This window comes from Sitodiplosis mosellana, unplaced genomic scaffold, assembly GCF_009176505.1.
Source record: "Sitodiplosis mosellana isolate CC-2019 unplaced genomic scaffold, AAFC_SMos_1.0 Smas_scaffold_3, whole genome shotgun sequence".
Lineage (NCBI taxonomy): Eukaryota > Metazoa > Arthropoda > Insecta > Diptera > Cecidomyiidae > Sitodiplosis > Sitodiplosis mosellana.
In genome coordinates this window covers 1,158,085-1,184,502 of record NW_022595246.1, presented here as the reverse complement: position 1 = coordinate 1,184,502, position 26,418 = coordinate 1,158,085, and the positions used below count along the sequence as shown (strand labels likewise).

Genomic DNA, 26,418 nt, shown 5'->3' with positions numbered 1-26,418 from the left:
ACATTTTCCACTAACGGCTTTTTAAATATTAAACCATTCGAAGAAGAGGGATAATAGCAAACATTGTCACGCAATCACGACGACTTGCTCTCGTTCTGTCAAATTACATAACCTCAACTGAGTCGCACTATTTACTTTCAAGTTGTTTTGTTGTTAACGTTTGGAATTGTGTAAAATTAAAAGATTACACATTAAAATTGTTTCCATTTCCATAAATTGTTCGTAGAAGCAACAAAAATGTTGCGTAGAATGTGTATCAATTCATTTGTTGTACAAAATCATAGGACATTTTCAGTGTTGCCGAAACATATAATAGCAAAATGCTACCATTCAAATCGTATTCGTAGTTTTACAAACACTTTGACCGCTTCGCCGATAATCCGAAGGATACAAAGTCTACATTTTTCTAGTGGTAATGAAGGTGAAAGACTGAATAATGCAAATAATGATTCAGATGATCAACTTGTCAGACCAAAAGCGGTAGCCATCCGTAAAATGTTCCAATGTACTCATGCCGAAGCAGCTGAAGTGTTGGATTTTCTATCAGACCTGAGTACAGAAGGTGAAAATAGCATTGATCTGCGTTTAATGAACAAAACGATGAGATGGTTACATCGTAATGGTGCCACTTTGCCGTTTATTATGAAGAATTGTCATCTTTTACTATTGCCCATTGGTGAATATACAGTTTTCAGAATTAAAACTTTTCTCTTAATTTTTTTCTCCCTTTTCACAACATTTTTTCTTCCTCTTTTTACCATAGACCACGTGAGGAAAAGGTTCGAACGACTCAGCCGGAGCAAATGGAAAGAAATCGATGATCTTCTACCATTGCTGGCTGTAGAAGAGACAAAAATCAAGAATATCCAATTGCATCAGGGGCATGTGATTCGAAATCGCATCTATCTTTTGAATGAGATCTTTTTGGTAGGTGAATTCATTTACTTCAATCAATTCAACTCACAATCGCCGAAAACATAAGAACTTTACATAGTTGATAAGAAATTGCCTTCTAAATTAGTTGAACAATTAGTAACGTGCTTTTGCAGATTGAACCACACACCATCAGCCACTATTGCGCCAAACATTTGTTCGTTTTCGAGATGGAATTGGAATTGCTGAAGCAAAAAATCGAAATGTTGATGAGCTGTGGTGTTAAACCGGATCACATTCTTCGCGACATGAATGTGTTGTTTCGAGCCAAAGAAGTGATAGAAGGAAGATTGGAATTCATTAAAAAATGCGGTATTGAACGAGTTATGCCATGGATGATCAAGTGTGATGACCAAGTTCTATGCAGGTTACAAATTTCATTTCCCAAATTGCTGCGAAACTTTCCAATCTATAGGCTAGTTTTCAATAATTTGTTTCAATTGAAAATTAATTTCATTTTCTTATGAAGGTCAATTGAGATTCGAAATCAACGTGGAACGGAACAAAACAAAACGCTTGAGCTGTTGACCGGTCGACTGAATTGGCACGGTCAAACGGCCAATTCCATGTTCATGAAGAACAAATTTTTACAGAAGCTTGATTATGACACGGTATTTAATTGACGCCATTAGTTGGTTTTCCACAAATATATTTAATAATTGACAAAATAAAGTCAATTCAAAGTGTCCAGATTCAAGATACTTCAGAAGTGCTGCATTTTCAATTTAGCTCAAACAATTCAATATTATTCAATCTGGTTAATTCTTGGTTATTTAATCATTTCAGACATCGCAATTGCTGGACGAACTGTTACGAATATTTTCACCGGATGACATTACCGCAAACATTGGCCTGTTGAGTCATTCGGTGGCGCATGTAAAAATACGAGTGGCCGAATTGACAACCTTAAATAAATCCCACGGCATCTCACCGCAACTACTCAATATGAGCGATATAAAATTCAAGCAATTTTTGAAAAGAGTAAAAAATAACTAAAAGCATTCTAAAGCAATAACAAACCAAATCGTGGTTTTATTTCATTTCACTGCATGTCACCAGGATGTCACGAAGTTGCGCGTGATTTCCATTTACCAATAACATACGTGAAGTTGCGGCGATTGTCAACAAATGTCAACGAACAAAGACTGGGGAAATGTACAAATGTCACTCACTCACTCATTACTGTGCGTGTGTGCGAGAAGAGAACAAACAATTGAGAGTAAAACAAATCAGAAAATTTATAGTTCGCATATCATATCGAACAGGTTTCTTATCAGAACGCGATATTTCGGTGTTGATCTCTGTCTCTAATAAATATTATAGTTACACCGAATCATCCGCAACATCGTTTTTATCGTTCAAGTCAAGTGTTGTGTCGGGAAAAAAATAGGCGTTCAATTTCGAGTTTAAATTAAATTGAAATATTCGTAGACTTGAACAAGTTCTTCTTCTTATTTTTTTTCCGTGGTACAAGAACAAGTTCACCTCGATATAATTACGCACAGTAGTTGCAGCAACCACAATAAATAATTGCTCGTTTGCGCTATAGTTGAAACATCGTTGTCGCCGTCATGGATATACAGCGGCAGCAATTTAATGGTGATGCGATCCGTCAAGAATTGCTTAAACAGTACAGTGAGTGCATAGTTTTTCTTTCGTTGGAAATTTCTAGGCGTTTTATGTAATAATTCCATATTTTTAGTCTTTGGAAATAAGAAAAGTTTGAAAATATTCAAAAATATTTAAGTTATATGGCAGACTTTTGGAATTGAAGTCAATCCGATTGGATTCTCTTGCGTTTTTCTTTTGTGTTTATTTTTCTTCCGTTTTATTTACTCTTTTCGCGTTCATTCATTTCCATTCGCATGTTTTTCATTCTTCTTTATTTCGTCGTTTGTCATTTTCTGTACTAAAATTAGCTACAACACTTAGCAATACTATCGAATACGAATCGTAATGCCGTTTGCAGTAATAATCTTTGCAACATGGCATAATTTAAGGAATTTCGATTTTTGAGTATTGACAACTGCCATTTGATCTGGGGCGATTAAAGGTTCAAATATCCGAATACATGATGAAGCTTGGAATATCTAGTCTTAGTTTTAGTATATCAGACCGATGGATTTAATTGCCAAGTATTGGAAATTGCAATGGGTTTATGGGCAGTAGGTTGTTGTTGTTGTAATCCTGACTGCCCATAAACCCATTGCAATTTCCAATACTTGGCAATTAAATCCATCGGTCTGATATACTAAAACTAAGACTAGATATTCCAAGCTTCATCATGTATTCGGATATTTGAACCTTTAATCGCCCCAGATCAAATGGCAGTTGTCAATACTCAAAAATCGAAATTCCTTAAATTATGCCATGCTTTGCAATTTGTTAATACGACATTTTAACTGTTTGCCTTTTACGTGCTAGATGTATTGCTTGATGATTCAATCGTGTAATTGTAAATAAAATGTGTGTGATTTTGTGCTTTCAGTTCGCGCCACGACCACATCAACGGACGATGTCGATCTGTTAGCCATCGATTTATTTGCAACCATGGTACAGCAATACGAAGCATTTATCACGCTTGATGCGACAAAAATTATTGCTGAAAAATTCAAATCAACCAACGCAGACGAAGTGTTACTTGCACTCAATGTAAGTGAAAAATGTTTACACGCTCGGATATTTTTAACTCAATTGTTCATCACATAATATATACACACAAAAAGTTGTTGACTCGATTGCTCACAAAATATACAATTCATTTGTACAAATAGTAAACGTGTTGCTCGTTTTTTTCTTCCAGGTGTTGGAAGAATGCATGTCAAAGTGTGGCCCAAAATTCCATAATGAAGTTGGAAAGTTTCGATTTTTAAATGAGCTCATTCGATTGGTGTCACCGCATTATGATGGCGAGAGAACGCCCAAGAAAATTCGTGATAAAATCTTAGATCTAATGCTGTTATGGACGATAAATTTTCCACATGAAAAGAAAATAAAAGAAGCGTATGATATGCTGTTGAAGCGAGGCGTACGGCATGAGACTGCGAAACCACAGGTTGTGCAAAATAACAACAAACCCGAAGCACTACCTGATGTTAAACTACGTGAAAAAGCCGAACCCGATTTATCGGCCAAACTGCAACGCTTATTGCGATCCAGTAATCCAGCCGATTACAAAGCCGCCAATTTACTTATTCAAAATATGGTGAAAGAGGTGTGTAAATGATTGAATTCCCATTAGTTGGCGATGGTTCTTCATCAATTTACTTCGCCGTTAATATGACAATGAAGCATTTGCTTCGAATGAATAGCATTTTTAACAAATCCAATTTCCAATTATTGAAATTACAGAAAGAGCGACGTCACGAAGTGAACATGCGCCGCAAGCTGGAGTTGAAAGAAATCACCGAAAATGCCACAGTTCTGAAGCAAATGTTGGATCAATTGGAAGAAGACCAAAATAAAGACGATGCCGACGAAATTACAGAAGATGCTCTGGCTACTTTGAAATTTTTGTACGAATCTTGTCAAAAGCTTCAACCAACGATTTTGATTCTTATCGGCGACACGGAAGATAATGAATGTTTAGGTACATCTTACGTTAGTTGACTTACTTTGGGTCATTCCATCAAGATTTTGATCTCCTTTTTTGAATAGACTATTCAGAGTAGTTCGACCTATTCAGTAGGAGAAAATTGTTGTAACTTTGTATATTAAGTGTTCAAAATACAATGATTTTCATGTATGGTTTTCATGGTCTTTTCAGATGATGCCTTAGAAGCTAATGATTTGGTGACGGAAGTATTTCGAAAATATCATCAACTCATCATAAGTAACAGGCCAAAATATGCAAACGCCTGTTTGATCTCAACGCAAAATGCGGGCAATGACTCGGTAGCTAATGGTAGTCAAAATGGCACCAATTCCAACAAAAACACCATGGACGAATTGCATGAAATTTTCGCTAGCACCAGCAATCCTAATGCCACTCATTCCAATGGTAAGCCCATTATGGCAACGCTTACTCCGTTAGAACCAACACTTGCTACGGCCAAAATGAATACGAATGGTAATTTCGAGTTATTTTTTTAAATTTCTGAAGTCAATGTCTTCCGAATAATATCTCAAATTGAACACCACTCTAATCAATGTCTTATTCATCTGTTTTAACAGAAAAAGCCTCATCGGACAAATCATGGCAGGCCATTAAAGATTTGAATAATGCAACTAGTTCCTTAGACTCATTCATCACATCGCCGATTTCTTCGTCAAGTACTAATTCGGTGAAACCGGTACCTCTGTCGAATACATACGGAAATATTCTGAACAATGGAAGGTACAGTAGATCCAAAGAGCAAGGATGATGATTTCATGGAAAAAGGGATTGTTTTTAGAACATTTTCACTTGGAACGTTTCTTCTTATTTACAGTTATTCAACGGCAGCAACGATTCCATTAACGAGAGTCACTCTTCCTACAGTATCAACTCCAACAACGGCAGCATCCTCAATTCAACCAGAGAAAGTGAATGCAACGCAGCTAAAATTCCAAAATTTCGATTCTGAACTCACGCAGCTAATAAGTGGACTGAAATCAAACTTGAAGAAAGATGCAGACACTAATTTGGATGATGATAAATTGCTCCTGGGTCAAGATAACGACGTTGAGCCACTGGCATTGACTCCAACGAAAACACCAAGCGATAAGCCAGTTTTGGCGAACGATTCGAGCGAACAACCGCAGCAACAAGTAGCTTCATCTGATGAAAGCGCCATTCAAAGTGTCAATCTAAACAAGCCGCTGGCCGATATCGTTGTCGATTTGAACGACATTCGACCGCATGATGACTATGCACCACGGTGTATCTTGGACGAAAAATCGGGCGGCTTGAAAATTATGCTAAATTTTACCAAAGATAAACCTCGCAACGATGTGGCCGTTTTGGTCATCACAACGACAAATCAAAATAGTTTGCCAATTAAGAATTTTCAATTTGAGGCCAGCGTAATAAAGGTAATAAAGCAAATATCCTTTTCGATAGCTATCGACGAATGGCTTCATATACGTTTTCCACTCAACAAAAACTAACAAAAAAACCTTCTATTCCAGCCTTGTAAACTGCATTTACAAAAACCATCAGGCCACGAATTGCCTGGCATCAAACCGTTTCGCCCACCAACTGAAGATATCACGCAAATTCTATTGATTTCGAATGCCGAATCGAAAAAGCCATCGAAACTCGTATGCATCATCAGCTACAACTTGGGCGACGATCCGGACATGGTTAAAGAGTTCCTCGAAATCAATGACCTACCTGATCTTTTTAATTGAGAAGAATGAAAAATCCTTTTACGTACTACTGTTCTAATCATTTTCCAAGTCATAGTAAATTATGTAAATATTATTTTTTTTTATTTTCCAACTTTATTTCGTAATTTTATTCAATTTTTGATCGTTTAGCTTTCTTGAGAAATTAAAAGAAATGAAATTATACACGATCACATGTGTTTTATTGTACGAACTTCATCATTATGGAATGAAGTGAAGCCTTTCGGTGGAATTTGCCTGTAATTCCGTGTTAAACATACTGATTTTGCCGAATTGTATTCTACATTGAATTTTCCATCTACATTGAATGGCGTCAGACACTTTACCGCAATCGTGATGATAAATCGACGTAGTTCTTGCGGTGTGAACAGATCACCGTATGTCATTACGCATTGAACGTATAAAATTCGTCAAATAAGTATGCGCGAATGCCTCAATTAATATTGGTTGTTCTGCCGAAAGATGTCCAAACACAAAATGAAAACGATAACATTGATAATGATGTATAATTTCAATCAATTTATTCTTAGACAAAAAAAGGAATTTCAATAAACTGATACACTTATCACAAAACTGTATAAAATTGGTGCGATTGATATGATTTTTGTACAAAAAACTTAGAGAACAAAAATCGTTCTATCAAAGAAAAAAAAAACATTAGGCCCTATGTGGGGGTATCTTGTAATGTTCAATTAGAAAAAAAAACATCACGATTCAATAGTTGTTGTGTTATTGCTTTCGTTGTAATCCTTCTTATCATCGTGTTGTTGGTCATTCAGGTCTTTTGCATCGCTGCCCTTGTTACAACTCATGGGTAGGCTATCACTTTTCGTAATTAAATCATTGAATATTTTGCCATTGAGAGCGATAACGGTGCGACAAAATTGGAAGTTTTTCAATTCGATAAAATCGGCGATGAATACATTCGAGGTCGGTTGATTTGCGTTCAACGAAAATGGACCTGGCCGTTGTACTTTGATCCAATCGGTCAACTTTTTACACACTTTTACGGCGCATTTTTTCTTCAATGATGAATAAAATCTGTGCGGAAAAAAGAATTCATGGGTTATTTACGTAAAACATTTTTGCTTCGAAATAAATCAGTTGATTGTGTCAACATCAATTCAAAGAACCAATTTCTTTTTAGAGAATAAAACGACATTTACTTACCTTGGTACAATAAATTTAACGGGTGGCGTAAGAACACATTGGCTCACATAACCAGTATTTGCAGATCGATACTTGATATTTGTGTCCAAAACGGCTTCAAGCTTCTTTACATTGATTTGATTTGGCCATGGTGTTGGCCAACAATCGCCTGGCCAAAATTCCTTAGGTACTTGCGAGTATCGATACACTACCAGCAATTGCTTCTTCAGTGAATTGGCCCAATCTATTGTCACCTTTGTCAGTGGGCCAGTTGTTTGCGTAAAGAATTTATCTTGGAATATTTTGAAGAGGATTTTATTCAGGCGATCGTAGTCACCATTGGAAAAATTATAAAAATGTTGGCAATCAATGATAATAAACTCATTTGGGTGCTCGTCCATGAATTTTCGAATCTCTCGCAATGGTTCGGTTATCTCTTCACAGTACAACCCATGAACGAAATAGAAGTTGAAATTTTTCGGTTGCATGCATATCCGCAAGTCTAAATATCTGGAAATAAAAACATTAAATAGAACATTAGCTACTAATTTACTAGAATATATCAGTCCAATTTCAGAATTCACATTTTTCAACAACAAAATTGGAATTGCAAATAGTGCAAAATTCATGACCAATTAGATATTGTTTGAACTGATATCACCTTGAAGTGTTTGACGGGCTAAAGATTCTTATCGACTTTTTTGTAATTGCTACTGCACATGCAAAACGACGTAATGCATACACATTTTTCTAGAACATCAATACAATGGTTTTTAGTTTGAAAATTAAACAAAACACATACCATATACTTTAATTAAGCTCGATACGCAATTAAACACATATTGAAATCAAGTTCTCAAAACATACAAAAAATGAATCGTCATATAAAACCATAGGGCCAAATATCGATTCAAACTAGAATACTTCATCAAATTTCATTCGAATTTTTCTTTTTTGATAGAACATAAAAAAGCAACAAATTACCGAATGCCATTATTGAGTTGCTCCAGCGCATTAAGCTTCTGAGTGATAGCCCATCGTCGAACAACGCACGGTAGAACTTTGTACAGATGATTGACGACAGGTTCTGCGTCAGGCGCTACTTTAGCCATTCGACTGATGCCATACGACATTGAATCATGACTTCCTAATTTGGTGAAAAGAAAGAGACACGTTATGTTGATGATTCATCAATTACAAAAAAATAAAATTTAAAAATAATAACAAAAGCAAATGATTTGATGTAAAGAAAGAAAATGAAAGAATATAAAAGAAAAAAATGTTCAATTCATTTGTTCTACCTGGAATGGCTAAATTAATAATTGGAATATGTTTGATTGGCTCGGGCAGTAGTGTCATCCATTGGGCTAGGTTTTCCAATGACCGCTCCATTCTCTATTGGCACAAGTATAAGATAATAATAAAATGGCTTAGTGTGTTCAACTACGTGTCACTTTAAACAATATGCATTGAATTCAATTTTGAAAACTTCATTTTTATTATGTAGAAAATAGACAAACATTTCAGCTATGGCACAATTAAAAGAACAATGGAGCTGGAATCACATGAAAAACTATTAGATAACTAAAACCTCCATATTTTAGAACTGTGAAAACACAATTTTGATTCAAAAGTACTTGAAATGCATATCAAAGAGTACAAAATGATGATTAGTGTTTCCTCAAATGATGACGATAAATTCAGTAGTGCTATTTAAGTGTGCAGTGTATAAATGAACTTTGCTACTGGACTCATAATCACTGCATTGTTGTGCATTTGAATTTATCAGCGATACTTGTATTTTACGAATATGGGCGACTTGATTTCGTGGTGTACGCCCTTATAAGTTAATACTAAACGATCTCAATTTGATAACAATAAATGATTTTATTTTCATTTTCGATTTAAATAGTTGTGTGTGTCAACTGGCGTCTCCGCAAATCTTCAATCAATATATGAGAATACCCATTCTTAGCTCTTCGTTACTTTAATCGTATGCATTTATGTCAATCGATCGATGTATCAACAAAACGTGCCGTGATTACTAATGATTACCGAAATCGAAAGTTACACAATAAGCGGCGGACTGTCAAAGAAATCACATCCAAACCACAATATAAAACGCTTACCGTAGGTCAAAGCACCATCAATTTAAATAAATCGTTTGAGTAAATTTTCGAAACAAATTGTTTTCGTCTTTCGATTAAATAACCGCACAATTAGTCGAAAGTAATGCACTCGGTATGGTCAGTTTTCTTTGTTCAATGCAGTAATATAATAAGTCACGATCGAGTGTAAATAAACGACTTATTTTAGTGTCGTCGCGATCGACTTCGATCACAAATCGCACAAAAATAATATCATGTAACAACAACTGAACCAAACAACAACGACAAAAAGAAATACACGGATTGGTGTTGTGTGAATGCGAACACTTCAATTCACTGAATCGAATACATACAACGCAAAAAAAAGAAGAACTACATATGATCGGGTCAATGCTGTGCTGTAAAACGGCAAAACATCTGTGTTGTACAAAACACAACGCACACACATGCGCACGCGACGTACATATACACAAATCCCCACTTTTACCAGCCACAACTACAAACGCAATAAACACCTTTCTATTTTCAGTGTGTCGATTTGCCAATTATATTATTTTGCACTGTATTTTCTATTGCATATTTATGAGAAAAACAAACGGTGGCTGCCACAAAATCCGCAATCACACGACAAACAGGTGAATTTTGATGGGTTCTACGACGAATCCAATGTGCGTACCATTCAATGTCGAACACTATTTCAATATGTAAACAATTCCAATGTTTTGAATTCGACAGCCTAACGAAAACGACATGACAAAAGGGGATATATGACTCACTGACAGCACCAAACGCATTCCTATCGGAAACCTTGCTATCGTTTGAATGTTTACAAATTCATTGCGTACACCACATTTTGCATTTTAATTCATCGTCATTACAATGCATTGTTTCGAGTGTAATTTTTAATTTAATTCATTTATTACACATTTTGCGATTAATGCAAAGATATTTGTCATGAATCATAGTGATTACTCATTTGAAATGGAATTCACGAAAACAAATGCTTGTCGTCGTTTTTTTTTCAATAGGGTCTGCGTTTCGCTGCCGAACATATAAAGTTCATTACCAATGACACAATGAAGCGGTGCGAACAAGCTCCACAATCGTCATGTGTTGAACAGAGACAGCCATACATGACATTTGTCTTCGTGATTTGTTGAGTTGTACGGTATAGCCGCTACTGCTGTTGCTGTTGTTGTTTCTGTATACGGCATTTGGTGCATTCGGCATTCGCGGCGGTTGCTATGAATTTTCGCTGAAAAAAAAACTTTCCTCTCTGTCTCATCGATGTGTGTATCTCTCGGTTGGTTGGTTCGTTCAGTCGGCAAGTAGTGCTCATCGCTCGTTGTTCGCGTTCAGCCACATACATTGTTCGTTCGCATCGATTTTGGTGTTGGACAAGAAAAGAAGAAAAAACAAACATACACACGAAGTGAATAAAGCAGTGAGTGAAGAGCAGAAAACAAAAATAAATAAATATTTGATTGGTAAACGAAAAAGCGGCAATATAAGCAGAAAAATTTCACCCGCAATCAAATCGAAGAAGAAACAACTGAATGTATAGTGTTTTTTTTTTGCTGAAACGTTGTGAATTCATCGAATTTCTTAATTATATTAGACATTTTGTATTTTTTTTTTTGACAAAAAAAACGACGATAAAAAAAATTAATTAGATTTTTACCATGCAGCAAACGACAGCATGGAATATTTTTTCTTTCTTTCGTTGAACAATGCATGAAGACTTTTAAAAAACCCAATTGAATCGTAACAAAAGCAATGCCATTAAACGAAACAGCTTGCTTGCAGAAAATGTAAAGAGACGAACATTTTATCAATGTCGGAAATTTAGTACGTGCGTTTGGATAGTGCTATTGTTTTGTTGGTGATTCTTCTTCTTTTTCTCCTCGGTGTTGATTTTTTTCTTCTTCTCTCTCTTCTCCTTTTTGCCGTCGGAGTGCCTCTATTCATTGCACTCAAAAGTGGTGCTGCTGCTGTGGCTGGCTGGCTGGAGCAGTAAAAGTAGCGGCGGATGCTCAATGCGCAAAGAGAGCCAAATTTCGAAGCAACATTAGATGTGATCACACCACTCATACACGCACGTAACACACATAGAGTCAATACCAGTCACGGGCCAACATATCAAAAACCATCAGCCATCAAATATTATGTGTGTGCTCTTCAAAATTTTATAGCATTTTCTTGCATACCGTAAACCGATCTTACCAGAGACATCCTTCTTCGATTCAATCGGTCGGTCTTTTGTTTGGTTTTTGAACGGAAAAATTCCGAATTGCACAAACTGAAAAAATAAACCTTTTTTTTCGGTACAATATTTCCATTTCACATACTCTTCGTCGTCGCCGTCACCGTCGTCGTCGTCATATTGCTCCCCTTGGTCTTTGTTTGTTACGTATTCCGGCACCAAAGGCGAATTCTTTGCGTTTGTTCGCACGCACACCAAAAACCGTATGACTGTTTGAGTGTTTGTGTGTTGGTGAGTGAGTGAGTGATATAGAGAGAGCAAAAGCAAGAACACAAAAGGGAACACACTGAATCGGAGAGGGTGTGTTCGCCAAATAGAAAAAAAATCGAAATTTATTTACGCAAATCATATTGTTGCCAGTTATTTCTGTTCTTCATTCTTTGTTGTACAATATGACAACCAGAAATTGCCGTTTAATTTTCCACTGAAAACTATTGGCCGCGAATAAATCCAACGCTAATCGTGTTCAACGACAACGACGGCGACCGTGTACGTATTTAGAGTTTTTTCTCATTTCGATTCGGTTGGTTTAAGTTGCCTGAACGTCGTCGCATCCGTGAATAAAACAACACAACATCAAAACAATACAGCACAGAACAGCACAGCACACGATAACAACAACCAGTGTTTAGGGTGTTATTTTTATGCATAGTTGCCGCTTGTAACAATCACTTGAAATTCGAGATAGACCTCGCTCTATCTAAATATTCAACCGTTTACAACAGCATTCAGAGCGAATGACGAGAGAAAAAAAACTAATCTGAACAAAATTCTTTTGTGATAAAGCATGTTCGCATAATTTAGATTGAAACATTAATGGTGATTTTTTTTGTATGTTCCTCCATTCTAGAATAGCTACGAAATCAATGTGCAGAAGAAACCGATAAGAGATAGAGAACAAAGAATTTCTATGCTCAAAATCGAGTGATTGACGTGATTCACATGTGAACCCAAAACAGAACTAAACATTGACATTTTGTGTATAATTTTATAAAGTGTAAATTTTTTTTTATGTGATTTTATATCGAAGAAGAGAATATTTGTATATTGTGCTTTTGTCCATGTCATCATAATTGTGTTTGCTATACAGAGGAATATATACCAGAATCGCAACAGACAAGGTAAGTTTTCAGCAAATATGCAAACACGTTACGATTGATCCGATGAAAGAGATAGAGAGAGGGAGGGCGGTAGCGAGAGAAAGAACAGAATTTAATGCAAAAAAAACACATATTTACATTGGCATCCAACTGGTTAGTCGCTGACATTGCAATCACAGTGAGCGAACGCGCACTCAGTGTTGCTCATTCACGAGCTGTATCAAAACATCGTTATGAACTTTAATATCGATGATTATGTACAGAATGATTAGTCTGAACATGTTCAAATGTGAAATCGACTACAAATACTCGACGGAATCGTCTTGCTGCTGCGTGTGAGAATACACATAAAAAAAATGATAATCGTGATTGGTGCAGCAGAGTGGCAACAACAGCAACGTCAATGAATGTTGATTACTATATTGCCGATGGCATCACTTTTTATTAGTCACTCACATCAATCTAACTCTACGCGGAAATTTCAATTCGTCATTTTGTTTCTATTTTAAATTTCATATCTGAACGACGGTTTTTTTTTGTTGTTGTTGTTGATATCGCGCATTTATTTAGCGAACATGATTGAAATTGGCCTTGAAATGAAGTGAATTAGCACATATATTTCTGTCTTCAATTTAACCACACGTAGGTCTTCATTTAGTCAACCGTATAAAAGCAATCAAAAAATTCGTTGCATTGATGAAATTGACGAAATCATTGAATTTAGTGGCAATGTCTTACTCTTTTTATTCCCTTGTGCCATTGTGTGTTCGCAAACAACAATAGGTCGTGATGGGATATACAAATTTAGATGGTGATTTAAATTGAGTGGTACGACGAAAATCAAAGACGTTCCAGCCCATAAATTGAATGTTATCAGATTAATCGAAATCGAATACAAATGATTCGTCGAAGAAGAAGAAGAAATCGATGTGTGTGCATTTTCGCAAAATCAACAAGGGAGAACCGAGACCCGGCTGACGTTCTGTGTGTGTGAATGTGCTTTGTGTGGCATATATAATATGTTACTGACTGGACTTCGATAACATCATAAAAATTACAATGCAATCGACTTTTCTTTCCTATGTGTGCTTTTTTCGCTCTGCCACTGTTTGCATTGTATGTATCGGGTTTCTCTTCCTCTTCACACTAAATCTCTCTGTATATTCTCCTGACGATGATGATGATGACTTCATAAACACTGCCGCCGCCGCCGTCGACGAACCCGATATATTGTATTGTATCGTCGCGAATGACGGCATAAAATGCAACAAAGTGGTACGGTACGGCCTACGTGACAGGAGAGCCTACTGACATCACACACAGCGCACCAAAAATGCTTTATATGCTATATTCCTTTTTGTCATATCACACACATATTTCCCCCGTTTGGCTGTGTCATTGTGGTTGTGTGTCGAATGTCGCGCTGCCGCTGTTCGATGTGGTCGTGCGAGTGTTTCTTGCAGTGAAACCAACATTCAAGTACTGCACGAATAAAATGCAGGCTTTTTGTTGTGCACTTCTCGCAGTGCCAATGTGTATGACCAGAACAAGTCATGCAAGACTCTCTGCGTGTATATCGATTGCGCGCTATCGAAATTGAATACCATACACAAGCAGAGAGCCAAACAACAAAAGCCGCATAACTTTATGGAAAATTTTTCGGCTGTGGTTCGCTCTCACTCCCTCTCTCTCTGTGCTCAACTCTCTCGGCACGGTTTTTGTTGTTTTCGTTGTTTTAGGCTTGCTCTTTTTTTCCATTTTATTTTTGACGAATTTATGCGCTCCAATAGACTGCACACATTTTCGACTGCAATTTAATCTTATGCAACGAGAGAGTCACACTCGGCGATATAGAAGAGCCGAAGAAGAAGAATAAAAAAAAATTACCAACAGCAAGCGAGTGAAAGATTGTGTGCGGCTGTTTTTATCGTTGTTGTCGTCGTCGTATGACAGTGTGCCATGTTTTCTTTGTGAAGTGGAAACAATAATAATCAACAATAAGTATGTTTACCGCATGATATACGAGCGACACTATAAGAACGGATGGAAATGATGATAAAAATACGATGCACTCTGTGTGCATTTTTGTTTCTGTTTCGTTTTTTCTGCGCTCTTTTTTTTAAATCGATGAATGATTACATATTCATGTATTTTTCTGCAAGTTAAGTGTTTCATCTCTCTCGCCAAACCAACCAGCCAGCCAGTCAGCCAGCCAGAGCAATGTATTGACCAAAAGATAAAATACAAACTCCAATGCACAGATTTCATGTGAATTCATTGTGTGTTTTTCATCGTTGCTGGTTTAATTTTTGTTTTTGTTTCGCTTTTACCAGAAAAATTATGATGAGAGAAAATATTCGAGAGTATTTTCATGGTAATGATTCATTCGAATCGATTATTTCGATACATATTTCATTTCTCCTTTTCAATCTGTTTTTTTTTCACTTCTTGCTTTCAATTCATTTCGCATTATTCGCGCTCCTTCTATTTTGTGGTTTCGTTATTCTACCTTCGCAAAAAAAAGAGAAAAACCAAACATGAATAACTCTCAATTCATTCGTTCCAGATAAATTTCTAATTCAATTTTCTGTGTTCGATTTCATTGAATCCGCGGCCGGGGCTTAATCATTCCATTTCAACCGATAAACGTTATTACTTTTATTACACGATGAGCATGTGCTCTGATTCTGATTTCTGTTTTTGTACAGCCCAAGAGCGACTGAATGAGTAGAAGTGAAGTTTGCGCGAGTGTGAGGCGAGCACTTGAGGCGCGCGCGCTTATTAAATTTATGGCAAGAATACGACGAGAGCGCTCACGATGTCGATATATACCAGACAGTTGCCAGTTGTCATGTTATACTCATTTTTTTCGTTTGCTTGCTCTCTCAACGCTTTGGACCACAAACATACTTTCGCAGCAGAGACGAGTTTTGCGTCAACATCCACACAGAACTGAAAATTCCCAACAGCCATGGCTGTGTGCTCGTCCAAATGCTTTGCGCGCGATACAAAAAGGAACGAAATGAATTTGGCACAGTTCTCTATATATTGAAATGAAAACCATAATAATAAACGAAACGATGCTAACTGCTTGTCAGCTCCGGCGTCATCATCGTCGTCGTTGTCGTCATTTATGCTTTATAGATGAACTTTTCTTCGTTGTTCTCATGATATATTCCATTTGCAAAACAGACACAATTGATGCTGCTGCCTGGCTGCTTATTTTAGCTGCAACAACGAAAAAAAATGTCGAAAACATACTGGGACACAGCGGCAGTAGCAGCAGCAATGCTCAGTTCATCTGACAGTGCGATTTCGCAAAACCGCGCGCGCACACACAAAAAAGAAATATCAACGCTGGCCATTGACCTGCTGCTGCCGTTGTTGTTGCTGCGACGGCTGAACTGAGCCAAGTCACACGAAAAAAAAAGTGTTGGAACGATGTCACAACACCGAAACAATTATTGAATTATCGTTTATAACTGCGTGAAGTTGAAACTGCTTTCTTTGCTTCGCTCTTGAGTAAAAACCTAACGAATTACGTGAGTTTTTCAGCTGCAGACCATAAAAAATCAGCAAAGAGACAAAAACAAATGATCGGCTTATAGGAAAAAATCACGTCATCGGTTCCATTTATTGAACATTAAACCCCAATTTATTCAGTCTATCGAAATCTCAATTGGCCATTGACATCACCTAGCGTCAAATCACATGTTTACGACTTAATACTTTGGTTTTTGAACAAAATTCGCATCGAATGAATTGATTGCAATAATTTTATTGAGAATGGCCCGTAAACTAACGGACGATTTGAACGATGTTCGATGTCTTTCATCTGATGATGAATGTTTCCACGTTGTTTTTATCACTTATTTTCGTTGACAAACGTGATTTGTTGTTTTTACGCGTCTTCGCCATTTACGGTCAAAGTAGAGTAGCAGTAGCAGCAGCAGGCAGGCCGGCAGCAGCTCCAAGAAATTATAGATATTTCGTTTGCTTTCTTTTCTGTTGGTTTTTGGTTGTTTGCTCTTTGGCACGTTGAGTTTTTGTTTTTATTTCTAAAATAGAAAATGTATATAATTTCGACGATTTGGGGCCCGGTCGACGGTAGCGTTGACGGTTCATTCGTTCCAGTCAAGCGTGAAAAGGCACGGTGTTACATTTAAAAACGGCACCAAAATAGAAAACTGGTAATTATCTCTCGCTCGAAAATTACAAATTCTATCATAGTCCAACTCACTGAAAGAGAGAAAGAAAATAAAAGAGCAAAAACAAAAACTGTTTCTTTTTTGTGCGCGCAAAGTACACGAAATAATAGCTCGCGCAAACATCTCTGCACCTAGCAGCAGCAACAGCAGCAGTAGCAGCGACGGCTGCAGCAAAAGCTACAGCCTCATGCCATTTACAATTCGAATCAGAAATGCACACACACACACGCTAAACAGAAGTGAATGTGAACCAAGTGTATATGAAAAACGTGCGCGCGACTGATAAAAATAGCGTCAAATACGAGGCGCGCACCTCATTCCATGCTCAGTCAGCCTAACTGCGAATGAAAAGTGCAACCGATCAAAATGCACCGTTGCATTCACTGAAACGAAAGTAGAAAAACACGATGCAACGAACGTTCTCCCGGAGAGTGTTCTAACGCCCGATTTTTTGTGCACACTTGATTCGACGGCAAGGTTTGATTTTGAGCATAGTTGTGATGTAGCACAAGCAATTCCTCGCCATCAAAATCAGTTCGTACCTCGTTTCTGTTTGTGGAGCTAGTTTTGCTTTGAAAGCTAAAGCGCGGTCTAATTCGATTCGTAAATAAGAATTTTATACCTTTTACTCGTCGTGCACAATCAATTTATATTCTTCTTCTTGTGCAGCTGCCGGCGCCGCTGCTGCTGCCGCTGACAAATAGATTCATTGTCGCTTCTAAAGCTGAAATCGATTCCGATGCGCAAACAAGTTGAAATTGAAAGAGCGATACGTTCACTTTGCTATTTTATGCTATTGTCTTACCCTTGTTTTCATCGTCTTCGTCGGTTTCTTCTCCGTAGCCACAAGCACATTCGCCGCTCTCTCTCTCTGTGTGTGTCAGAACAAGCGCTAGCTATTGCCATTAGAACAAACACCGCATAAATTGACCGACACACAGTCACTTAATAAATGAACACATCGTTTTATATTGCCATCATTTGAATTGAATCGAATAAGAATACTGGGTGTTTAGCATTGTACGAGATTGCGCTCAATACGGAATTTTCCATCATGCTGTCTGTTGTTTATATCGGGCAGAAATTGTGCCACAAATGAGCGTGAACACTGAGTCGCGCGCCCAACTGGTCGCATTTGATTGCGTTTATTGGGCACTCGATACGCACATAACTTTAGTTTGGTATTCCAATCATGGAAACGATTGATTGCATTAATGAGTAGCATTTCGATGCTTCGCATCGATGTGCCTCACTTTATTTTTATATCATTTCCATTTGTGTGTTTATTCCATTTCATTTTTGCTAATTTCATTTCTCCTTCTCTTCGTTCGTTTACAGGTATCGATTTTCGCCCGGTGACACAATTCCCATTTGATTTGAACTCATTCACTCACTGCCTACTATCAATATTTGCGGTGTGATTCTCTTGTGAGCACACACACGACCGAGAATCCAGTGACAGAGAGAGAGTTAGAGAGATAGAGATCAAAAATGGCGTGGCGTTTCAAGGCATCCAAATACAAAAATGCTGCCCCCATCGTTCCAAAGCCAGAAGTTTGCATTCGTGACATTGTGTAAGTGTGAAAATGATCAACAGATTTTTTTTTTCTCATCCAAAAATTGAATTGAAAAATATTAAATCAAATTGATTGTTAAATATTTGCGCACGCTAGATTAGATTTCCGTATATTATTATTTAATGGCTCGTGTATGTGGTTTCTTTTATAGTGTCGGCTCGTATCAAACGTATGGCAATAATATTGCTGCATCAGCCGCTTTTATGGCATTCAATTGGGAACATGCTGGGTCAAGTTTAGCGGTATTGCCACTCGATGATTGCGGCCGTAAAAGCAAAAATATGCCATTATTACACGGACACACAGACACGGTTACCGATTTGCATTTTTCGCCATTTCACGACGGATTACTTGCAACTGGATCACAAGATTGCCTGGTAAGTGTACAAGGCTGATTTCTAAATTGAATTAGAATAATTCGACGGAAGATGGATAATTACTATGATAATTCTACATTAGGCTAATGGTCTAATTAGAGACAATGTAAGAAATAGTCTTTGGCGAACATGAATCGATTTGTTTAAAATTTGTTTCGAAAAATCGACATTTCGTGCTTGAGTTTCATTTTCTTGCTTAAAAGCAAGTTAGTTGGTATAAGTAGTTTTGTGCTGATTTTCAAACATCAGTTCATCAAACAACGTTTTCCTCATTCATTTCAGGTAAAAATTTGGCACATTCCCGAAAAAGGATTGGAGCAATCGTTGACCACGCCAGAGTGTCAGTTTACACATAAGCAACGACGCGTTGAAACCGTTGGATTCCATCCGACGGCCGATTATTTGCTGCATTCAACTGCAGCGGGCAATATAAATCTTTGGGACTTAACGTCACAGAAAGAGGTGTTCGGCAGCAATGAGCATCCGGATGTGATTCAGTCGCTGAACTGGAAGCTCGATGGAACGCTGATGACCACCAGCTGTAAGGATACTAAACAAATTTTTGTTTCCTATCAAATTGAATTCCTTACCAACATTTTCCCTACTCTTTTCCCCCAATCAGGTAAGGATAAAATGGTGCGCATCATCGATCCAAGATCAAATGTTCCGATTACACTGGCTGCCGATAGTCATCAGAGTATCAAAGATTCTCGCGTTGTGTGGCTCGGCGATCAATCGCGCATTCTAACAACCGGCTTCGATTCAGCTCGTTTGCGTCAAATTATAATCCGTGATTTGCGAAACTTCAACACGCCGGAGAAAACATTGGAATTGGACTGTTCTACAGGTGTTTTAATGCCGCTCTATGACCCAGATACAAATATGCTATTTTTAGCTGGCAAAGGCGACACAACAATCGCATACATGGAAGTCACAGACAAAGACCCATATCTGATTGAAGGACTCAGACACAATGGTATGCACCACCGTTGAGTTAAAGAACTTGCGATCGTATACTAAACGAATTTTTTTCCTATCACATTGATTTCCTCACCAACATTTTCCCTACTCTTTTCCTCCAATCAGGTGAACAAACAAAAGGTGCGTGCTTGGTGCCGAAACGTGCTCTTCGCGTGATGGAAGGTGAAGTAAATCGTATCATGCAATTAACATCGAACTCAGTCATACCGATAATGTATCAAGTGCCACGCAAGACATACCGTGATTTCCACAGTGATTTATATCCAGAAACGAACGGTTACAAAACCGACTTGACGGTTACGCAATGGTTGAAAGGTGTCAATACGCCCGTGTCAAAAATGAGCTTAGATCCAGCTAAGCGTGAACTTGGCGACGCTCCAATTATTGTAAGTCAATTAACGAAACTCATGAAATGTTTTTCATTTTTGTTCCAACTTTCATTTTCTCCACACTCTCAACTCATTCCATCCATTCAGTCAATTTTATTTTCTGTAAGCGTTTTTTTTTTTAATTTTTCATTTCCGTTGACATTGCATATATATATTTTCAAAGTCTAACTGATCCATTATTTCATTTTTCATCCTATCAATCATTTTCAATGTTTGTAAAACGAAACCAAAATCAAACCAAAAAAAAAATGTGCAAAAATTTACTTGCGTGAATAAGGTTCATCGTGGTACTTTGCACGAAATGATTAAGAATGATGCAAATAAATGTGCAAAACAAATCGAAATCAAACCTCCGTCAACGCTCACAGCATCGGCGTCTTCAGTAAATCGTCAGCAAAGTAACGATAATGTTGATAATCGTCATGCGACTTCGATTTCAAATCGACCACTAAATAAATACAGTGAAGTACAACAGCCGGATGATTATGATAATGATGCGGGGAAACCATTATCAAAGATGGATCTCATCAAGAAATTCGACAGCAAATACAAGCAGTCAGAGTCAATCGATAACAAACAGCAACAACGTGCAAGCTTTCACGAGGAAAGTCAAAAGACCAATGTCATTCCGGATGAAGTTGAAAACGATGAAAACATCCAAAATTCAAACAATGAAGAAATCAGCGATGTGGAATCAGCACGTGACGCCGAATCAACAAGCGTTGCAAATAACAATTACAAAAATGGAAACATTACATGCGGCAGCAATGCAAATGCGAATGGCAATGACATCGTTCCACCGAAACCGTTACCACGAACTAGTCGCAATAATTCGGTATCGTCACTGTCGTCCGAGCACAGCGTCTCAATTTCATCGAATCCCATTGAGGAAAGCAACGTTCGCCCGATCGCCAAACCACGCACAACCACCACCACTAGCTACAAGGTTCAGCACTTCTCAGACATTTCTTTTACACACTTGTTTTGCACCACTCGTTTCTGTTTTTTTTTCTTTCGTTAAACTCTGTGCATTTGGTTTTTGTTGACACGTGTTCGTTTCTTTTGTTGTTGTTCTTGTTTTTTGTCGATTTTTCTGTTGTTGTTGTTGTTGTTTTTGATTTTTATTGGATTTGGGTTCATTTTCTGCGTATTTTGTCCTTTTTCTTTCTATCTAGATACACTTTTTATATTATTCATTTCTATTTTGCGTTGGCATCTTTCATTGGCACCATATTTTATATGAACAAAACAAAAATAAAACAAATCACCTAACTCACGTAATTTAAAAAAAAAAATCCGTGCTTTTTTCGAGTGTCGTTGATTTTTATTATCTCTATCACATGCACGTTGGCCATCGAGTTTACTCTAGTGCTTCTATGTTTAATTGACTTTTTCTAATGATGGTCATTTCCGATTTCAGCCACGATTGGGCCCAAAGCCGTTCAGCGTTGGATCGGGTGATGTGAACTTTGATAAAGTGTTCTCGGTACCACAGGCACCTGGCAGCGAACGCAATTCAACGTCAAGCAATCACAATGAAGCCATATCCACCACAGATAATCAAAACAAATCCACAGAATCATCGGACAATTCGATCGATGAACAAAAAGATTCCGATGAAAAAGAAGGTACAGAAGAAGAAAAAAGTGGGTCATTTTTGGGATTTTGCAGAGATTTTTATTTGATTAAATTGAAATTGAGTAATGAATTCAATTGATCAATGAAAATTACTTTGATACGAATCGTATTATACGATTAATTGCATTGATTACACTCTTTTTACTTTCACAGATGCTATTGTATATCGCAACGGAAGCAACGGCCATTCAATGCACAAAAGTGATAGTTTGGAGGAAGATTTGCAGCGCGCCATTTCGACAGCTGAAAGACGAAAGGTTTGTAATTAACCGACTTTTATCTCGATCGTCTTACATTCAAATCACTAACCACACCCTAACTAATAGCATTTGTCACAACATTCTATGTATTCACAGTTGTCAGAAGCCGCTAGTTCAAAAAAGGTCATACATGCATAACAAACTAATCCTCCAATTTTCTGCTTCTTTTCCTTTTTTCTTTGCGTTTTTAACTTGTCAGTCTATATTATTCAAAATTTATGAGTATATATACTTCGGTCTTGAACGAATTTCGCTTTTTGTGTGCTTTGTTTTCCTCGGAATATATTGATTTTCACTGAAAGCTTAGAAATACTGTTACCTTCATCAATAATTTATTTTTTTTTGTTTGAACTTGAACTTAAATTCAAATTTAAACTTCCGTAACCAAATGTTAGTTGGTGTCTTTTTTTATGCATTTGTTTTACTTTGTGGTGGATTTTGAAATGATTTTTTCTTGATTCTTCATTAAATTTTCACTAAATTTGTTTTAAAAATTATTGTTTTGTTAAAATAATTTTCGATTGAAATTTCATTCAATTCCTTTTTATTTAAATAATTTTCATTTGAATTTGTTTGCTGTGCTCAACGAATTTGGAGATAGAAATACTAATCGATTTGTTTTAAATTCCAATAGATTTTCGAGAATGCTCGTTCAGAATCGGAAATTGCAAGCCATGATAGCACAGATGCCGAGGAATTGAGACGATTGACATTGAACCGAAGCAGCATTGCAGAACGTCGTCGCTTGTACGAAGCACGTTCAGTCAGTACCAACAATGCGGAGGACAAACCGCCACAGTCGCCATTGCCAGTACTGTAAGTGAATTTTAATTCGATTTTTAGTTGATGCTTTTATTTTGATCGAACCTAAAATTTCTTTCCATTCAAACAGGCGCAAAGATTCAACAAAAACTCGCAGTGCATCACCAAATAAAGCGCAGATCGAGATTGAAGAGCGCCGAAAGACATCGCCAATTCCAATCAATGAAAGTAATGGTAAACATGAGGATAAAACTGATGCAATATTCCGCAAGCCAAATCCAGTGAACAATGGAAATCACGGGGCCAACAACAAGACTAAACCGGCTGAAATTACGACGGCTACAAAGCGCACATCAACTGTTTTCGGTAAAGTATCAAAGTTCCGTCATTTGAAGGGAACGCCAACGCACAAATCAACGCACATTGAAAATATTCGGAACATCAGTCGTCAAATACCCGGCGAATGCAATGGATTCCATGCGAATTACAAGCGAGTTGCTGTGCCATTATCGGGTCCGGGTGGAAAGATTGCCGTTTACGAATTGAACAAACCGGGCCGATTGCCCGACGGTGTCATTCCATCTTTGGTCAATGGCAATAGTATCATGGATTTCCAATGGGATCCATTCGATGCCAATAAATTGGCGGTAGCTTGCGATGACGGTGTGGTTCGTTTGTGGAAAGTGCCCGACAATGGTCTTACTGAGCCGACAAATCAACCTGAAGGCGAATTGGTGGCACATTCGGATAAAATTTACTTTATTCGTTTCCATCCGTTGGCAAAGGATGTTCTGCTAACGGCCAGCTATGATATGACCATCAAAATTTGGAACTTGGCAACATTCTCGGAAGAATTGTGCTTGAAAGGACACACAGATCAAATATTCGATTGTGCCTGGAGCCCTTGCGGTGTGTTTGCTGCCACCGTGTGCAAGGATGGAAAAATTCGCATTTTTAATCCACGCAAATCGGAGAATCCAATTCGTGAAGGACCCGGACCAATTGGAACTCGTGGAGCACGCATCACTTGGGCCATCGATGGACACTATATTGTTTGCACTGGTTTTGATAAGTAAGTTGTTTTCATTTTTGGATTTTAATGGGAAATAATTGATTCGAAATCTTTTTTAAACATATTTTTGGATTCCAGAGTTTGAAATTACCCATATTTACCTAAATTTTACCATTATGAAAGAGAAAAATGTCGCACTTGAATATTAACCAAAAATACATTAAATTTTGTAGGGTTTCGGAGCGTCAAATCAGCATTTACAAAGCAACAGATTTGTCAGCACCAATCAACACCGTCGGTTTGGATGTGTCGCCAGCCATTCTAATCCCATTCTACGATGAAGACAGCTCAACACTATTGTTGACTGGAAAGGTTTGAAACCAATTATATGCTAAAAATATACAAATTGATAGAAAACAACAATTCCAAGTAAATTGTTACGTGATTTTTAATTGGATTTCCATTTGCAGGGTGATTCAACGATTTACGCATTCGAAATAACCGATGAGGCACCGCATATTTGCCCATTGTCACATCATCGTTGTGCAACATCACACCAGGGATTAAGTTTTTTGACGAAAAACCACTGCGACGTATCGGCCGTTGAGTTCGCCAAGGCGTTCCGTTTGACAAACAATACTATTGAACCTCTAAGTTTTACTGTTCCTCGCATTAAAGTAAGTTTACCCAAAATGCCTTGAAACATGAAAACAATTTGAATATAGCTGTGCATGAAATGAACTCATTAGAACTAATTTGGAGTGTTTGATGTGATTAACCGAAATTCTGTCCTTTCAAATAGAACGAACTGTTCCAAGATGATTTGTTCCCACCGACAAGAGTCACATGGATCCCAACATTGTCACCAGCTGATTGGTTCAATTGTCGCGACAAAAAGGTCAAGAAAATTAGCTTGCAACCAGAGGGCATGGAATGCTGTAAGTTTCGATGCCATTGCTAGGAATATACCTTTGATTAATTAATCATAACTTTCTTTCTTTGCACAGTATCATCAACACTGCCAGTAACCCAACAACCGCCACTAACTCCAAACAAAAAGACTGATCAGCACTCGCCACCCTCGAACATTTTGCAATCATACAATCGACAAATCAACACCGACAATGACAAATACAAACAAGAAGAGGTAAACATTGGTATTTTTTTGAGGTTTCAAGGGGATTTTTTTTGCCTATTCATCCAATTTTTGACAACTCTACTCGTTTTAAATTCTCTTTCATTCTTCTTATCGTTTTCAATTCCAATTTTTTCTAAATTGAATAATGAAATTCAATTTTCCATGTCATTCATTTCAGATTCAAAAGTCAGTAAGCGCACGTATGGAGTACACAACGTCATTGGAACAAGATAATATGGAAGGTGTCGATGCAGATGAGTGGAATGAATAAGCAGCATTGGCCGATCGAAATAGAATTGAGTCAAAATTGAGAGATTACAATGGAAAACAAAAATGAAATTGTCTCAATGAATGCGTTGCCATAATTGAAACCAACCAATCAGCTTTTATTCACATTTTAAATAGTCAAAAATCGGCAATTGTACTACTTGTTGTTCCTTTTCAAGCACATAGCAAAAGAAAACATGGCAGAAGAAGAAAGAAAAAAACAGCGCACAAAATAACAAAACGTACATTCACATTTAATCGATACAAATTAAAACAAAAACAAAACTAATCTTAATTATTCGCATACTTGATAAGAAACAAGAATTAACGTAAAAATTGTATACTGTAAGAATTGTATTATTCGCAATTACTCAATATTTTCACACCAATCGTGTTAAATTCCCAAAGAGAAGATGATTTCATCATTTTTTTCCCTTGTGGAATGCACCTGCATTTTTTTATGTTTTAGTTTTTAATTTTTTTTTCTTTATTTTGAAATTGGTGCATTAAGTTGCTTTTGTTATTTATTTATTAAAAACTTGAATTTTTTTTTTTAGTTTTCCCCTATTTTTTCAAGTAAACAAATTGGATTTGCTCAATGAAAAGAAGAAAACCACAAATATTTTCATATTCAATGACTCATTTAGAACTTTCAAAACCGATTTAAATTACACAGAAACTATGCATACAACAGAATACAGTTCACAGTGGAAGAAGGAGAGACAAGCATTAGTCATTACTTGATTCCAAACTACTCACATTTCGCAATCTATAGCAATTCCAATGAAATGTCCTATTTATTGATTGAGCCATTTATGTATTCTATATACTACTTAATGATGGAAACAAATTGTAAATTAAGTTTGTGTGATATTACTAAAAATGCATCAACAACATAACATTAAATTAACGATTATAATTTATTCAA

At 37.1% G+C, this 26,418-nt stretch overlaps 4 protein-coding genes across 32 annotated transcripts; 3 read left to right on the top strand and 1 right to left on the bottom strand.

Annotated features, from left to right (window-relative positions):
- Positions 1-52: 52 nt before the first annotated feature.
- On the top strand, positions 53-8,512 carry LOC129565925 (ADP-ribosylation factor-binding protein GGA1). Of its 5 annotated transcripts, none has more exons than XR_008687677.1 (13): positions 53-676; positions 764-927; positions 1,050-1,300; positions 1,403-1,544; positions 1,720-2,568; positions 3,422-3,585; positions 3,737-4,147; positions 4,285-4,522; positions 4,700-5,002; positions 5,107-5,269; positions 5,364-5,946; positions 6,043-6,327; positions 8,372-8,512. XR_008687677.1 is itself a non-coding variant. In XM_055441303.1 (13 exons), exons 6-13 carry the CDS (start codon positions 2,505-2,507, stop codon positions 6,262-6,264), a joined length of 2,148 nt encoding a protein of 715 aa, XP_055297278.1. In that variant the 5' UTR covers positions 111-676; positions 764-927; positions 1,050-1,300; positions 1,403-1,544; positions 1,720-1,914; positions 1,993-2,504; the 3' UTR covers positions 6,265-6,431. The 5 variants fall into 5 exon arrangements, 3 of the variants coding, with proteins under 3 accessions (XP_055297278.1, XP_055297277.1, XP_055297279.1); XR_008687678.1 differs by lacking the exon at positions 8,372-8,512 and adding an exon at positions 6,394-6,431; XM_055441303.1 differs by lacking the exon at positions 8,372-8,512 and having other exon boundaries at positions 111-676; positions 1,720-1,914; positions 1,993-2,568; positions 6,043-6,431.
- On the top strand, positions 1,104-1,929 carry LOC129565612 (transcription termination factor, mitochondrial-like). The gene is made up of 3 exons (XM_055440633.1): positions 1,104-1,300; positions 1,403-1,544; positions 1,720-1,929. The coding sequence occupies exons 1-3, from the start codon at positions 1,104-1,106 to the stop codon at positions 1,927-1,929; spliced, it is 549 nt and encodes a 182-aa protein (XP_055296608.1).
- Positions 6,754-10,721, bottom strand: LOC129565927 (PI-PLC X domain-containing protein 3). Of its 4 annotated transcripts, none has more exons than XM_055441306.1 (5): positions 10,585-10,721; positions 8,712-8,805; positions 8,395-8,557; positions 7,432-7,920; positions 6,754-7,302 (listed from the first exon to the last, which is right to left on the bottom strand). In XM_055441306.1, exons 1-5 carry the CDS (start codon positions 10,651-10,653, stop codon positions 6,969-6,971), a joined length of 1,149 nt encoding a protein of 382 aa, XP_055297281.1. In that variant the 5' UTR covers positions 10,654-10,721; the 3' UTR covers positions 6,754-6,968. The 4 variants fall into 4 exon arrangements, with proteins under 4 accessions (XP_055297281.1, XP_055297282.1, XP_055297283.1 ...); XM_055441307.1 differs by lacking the exon at positions 10,585-10,721 and adding an exon at positions 10,195-10,216; XM_055441308.1 differs by lacking the exon at positions 10,585-10,721 and adding an exon at positions 9,540-10,007.
- Positions 10,704-26,418, top strand: LOC129565924 (coronin-7). 22 transcript variants are annotated; one of them, XM_055441290.1, is made up of 18 exons: positions 10,849-10,962; positions 12,632-12,902; positions 14,672-14,882; positions 18,428-18,663; positions 18,818-19,043; positions 19,326-19,584; positions 19,666-20,019; positions 20,130-20,410; positions 20,691-21,359; positions 21,834-22,041; positions 22,205-22,308; positions 22,946-23,127; positions 23,204-24,145; positions 24,319-24,457; positions 24,556-24,762; positions 24,888-25,023; positions 25,093-25,232; positions 25,402-26,418. In XM_055441290.1, the coding sequence occupies exons 4-18, from the start codon at positions 18,581-18,583 to the stop codon at positions 25,492-25,494; spliced, it is 4,023 nt and encodes a 1,340-aa protein (XP_055297265.1). In that variant the 5' UTR covers positions 10,849-10,962; positions 12,632-12,902; positions 14,672-14,882; positions 18,428-18,580; the 3' UTR covers positions 25,495-26,418. The 22 variants fall into 22 exon arrangements, with proteins under 22 accessions (XP_055297275.1, XP_055297263.1, XP_055297272.1 ...); XM_055441288.1 differs by lacking the exon at positions 14,672-14,882 and having other exon boundaries at positions 10,717-10,962; XM_055441289.1 differs by lacking the exon at positions 14,672-14,882 and having other exon boundaries at positions 10,834-11,005.

Coding starts and splice junctions, on each gene's coding strand:
- LOC129565612 (XM_055440633.1), top strand. CDS start 1,104: ATGGAATTGGAATTGCTGAAGCAAAAAATCGAAATGTTGATGAGCTGT. Junction 1,301..1,402: donor GATGACCAAGTTCTATGCAG/GTTACAAATTTC, acceptor TTTCTTATGAAG/GTCAATTGAGATTCGAAATC. Junction 1,545..1,719: donor AGAAGCTTGATTATGACACG/GTATTTAATTGA, acceptor TAATCATTTCAG/ACATCGCAATTGCTGGACGA.
- LOC129565925 (XM_055441303.1), top strand. CDS start 2,505: ATGGATATACAGCGGCAGCAATTTAATGGTGATGCGATCCGTCAAGAA. Junction 4,148..4,284: donor TTCAAAATATGGTGAAAGAG/GTGTGTAAATGA, acceptor TTGAAATTACAG/AAAGAGCGACGTCACGAAGT. Junction 4,523..4,699: donor GGAAGATAATGAATGTTTAG/GTACATCTTACG, acceptor TGGTCTTTTCAG/ATGATGCCTTAGAAGCTAAT.
- LOC129565927 (XM_055441306.1), bottom strand. CDS start 10,653: ATGTATGGCTGTCTCTGTTCAACACATGACGATTGTGGAGCTTGTTCG. Junction 8,806..10,584: donor ACCGCTTCATTGTGTCATTG/GTAATGAACTTT, acceptor TTGTGCCAATAG/AGAATGGAGCGGTCATTGGA. Junction 8,558..8,711: donor TATTAATTTAGCCATTCCAG/GTAGAACAAATG, acceptor TCACCAAATTAG/GAAGTCATGATTCAATGTCG.
- LOC129565924 (XM_055441278.1), top strand. CDS start 18,581: ATGGCGTGGCGTTTCAAGGCATCCAAATACAAAAATGCTGCCCCCATC. Junction 24,458..24,555: donor CACTATTGTTGACTGGAAAG/GTTTGAAACCAA, acceptor TTCCATTTGCAG/GGTGATTCAACGATTTACGC. Junction 25,024..25,092: donor ACCAGAGGGCATGGAATGCT/GTAAGTTTCGAT, acceptor TTCTTTGCACAG/TATCATCAACACTGCCAGTA.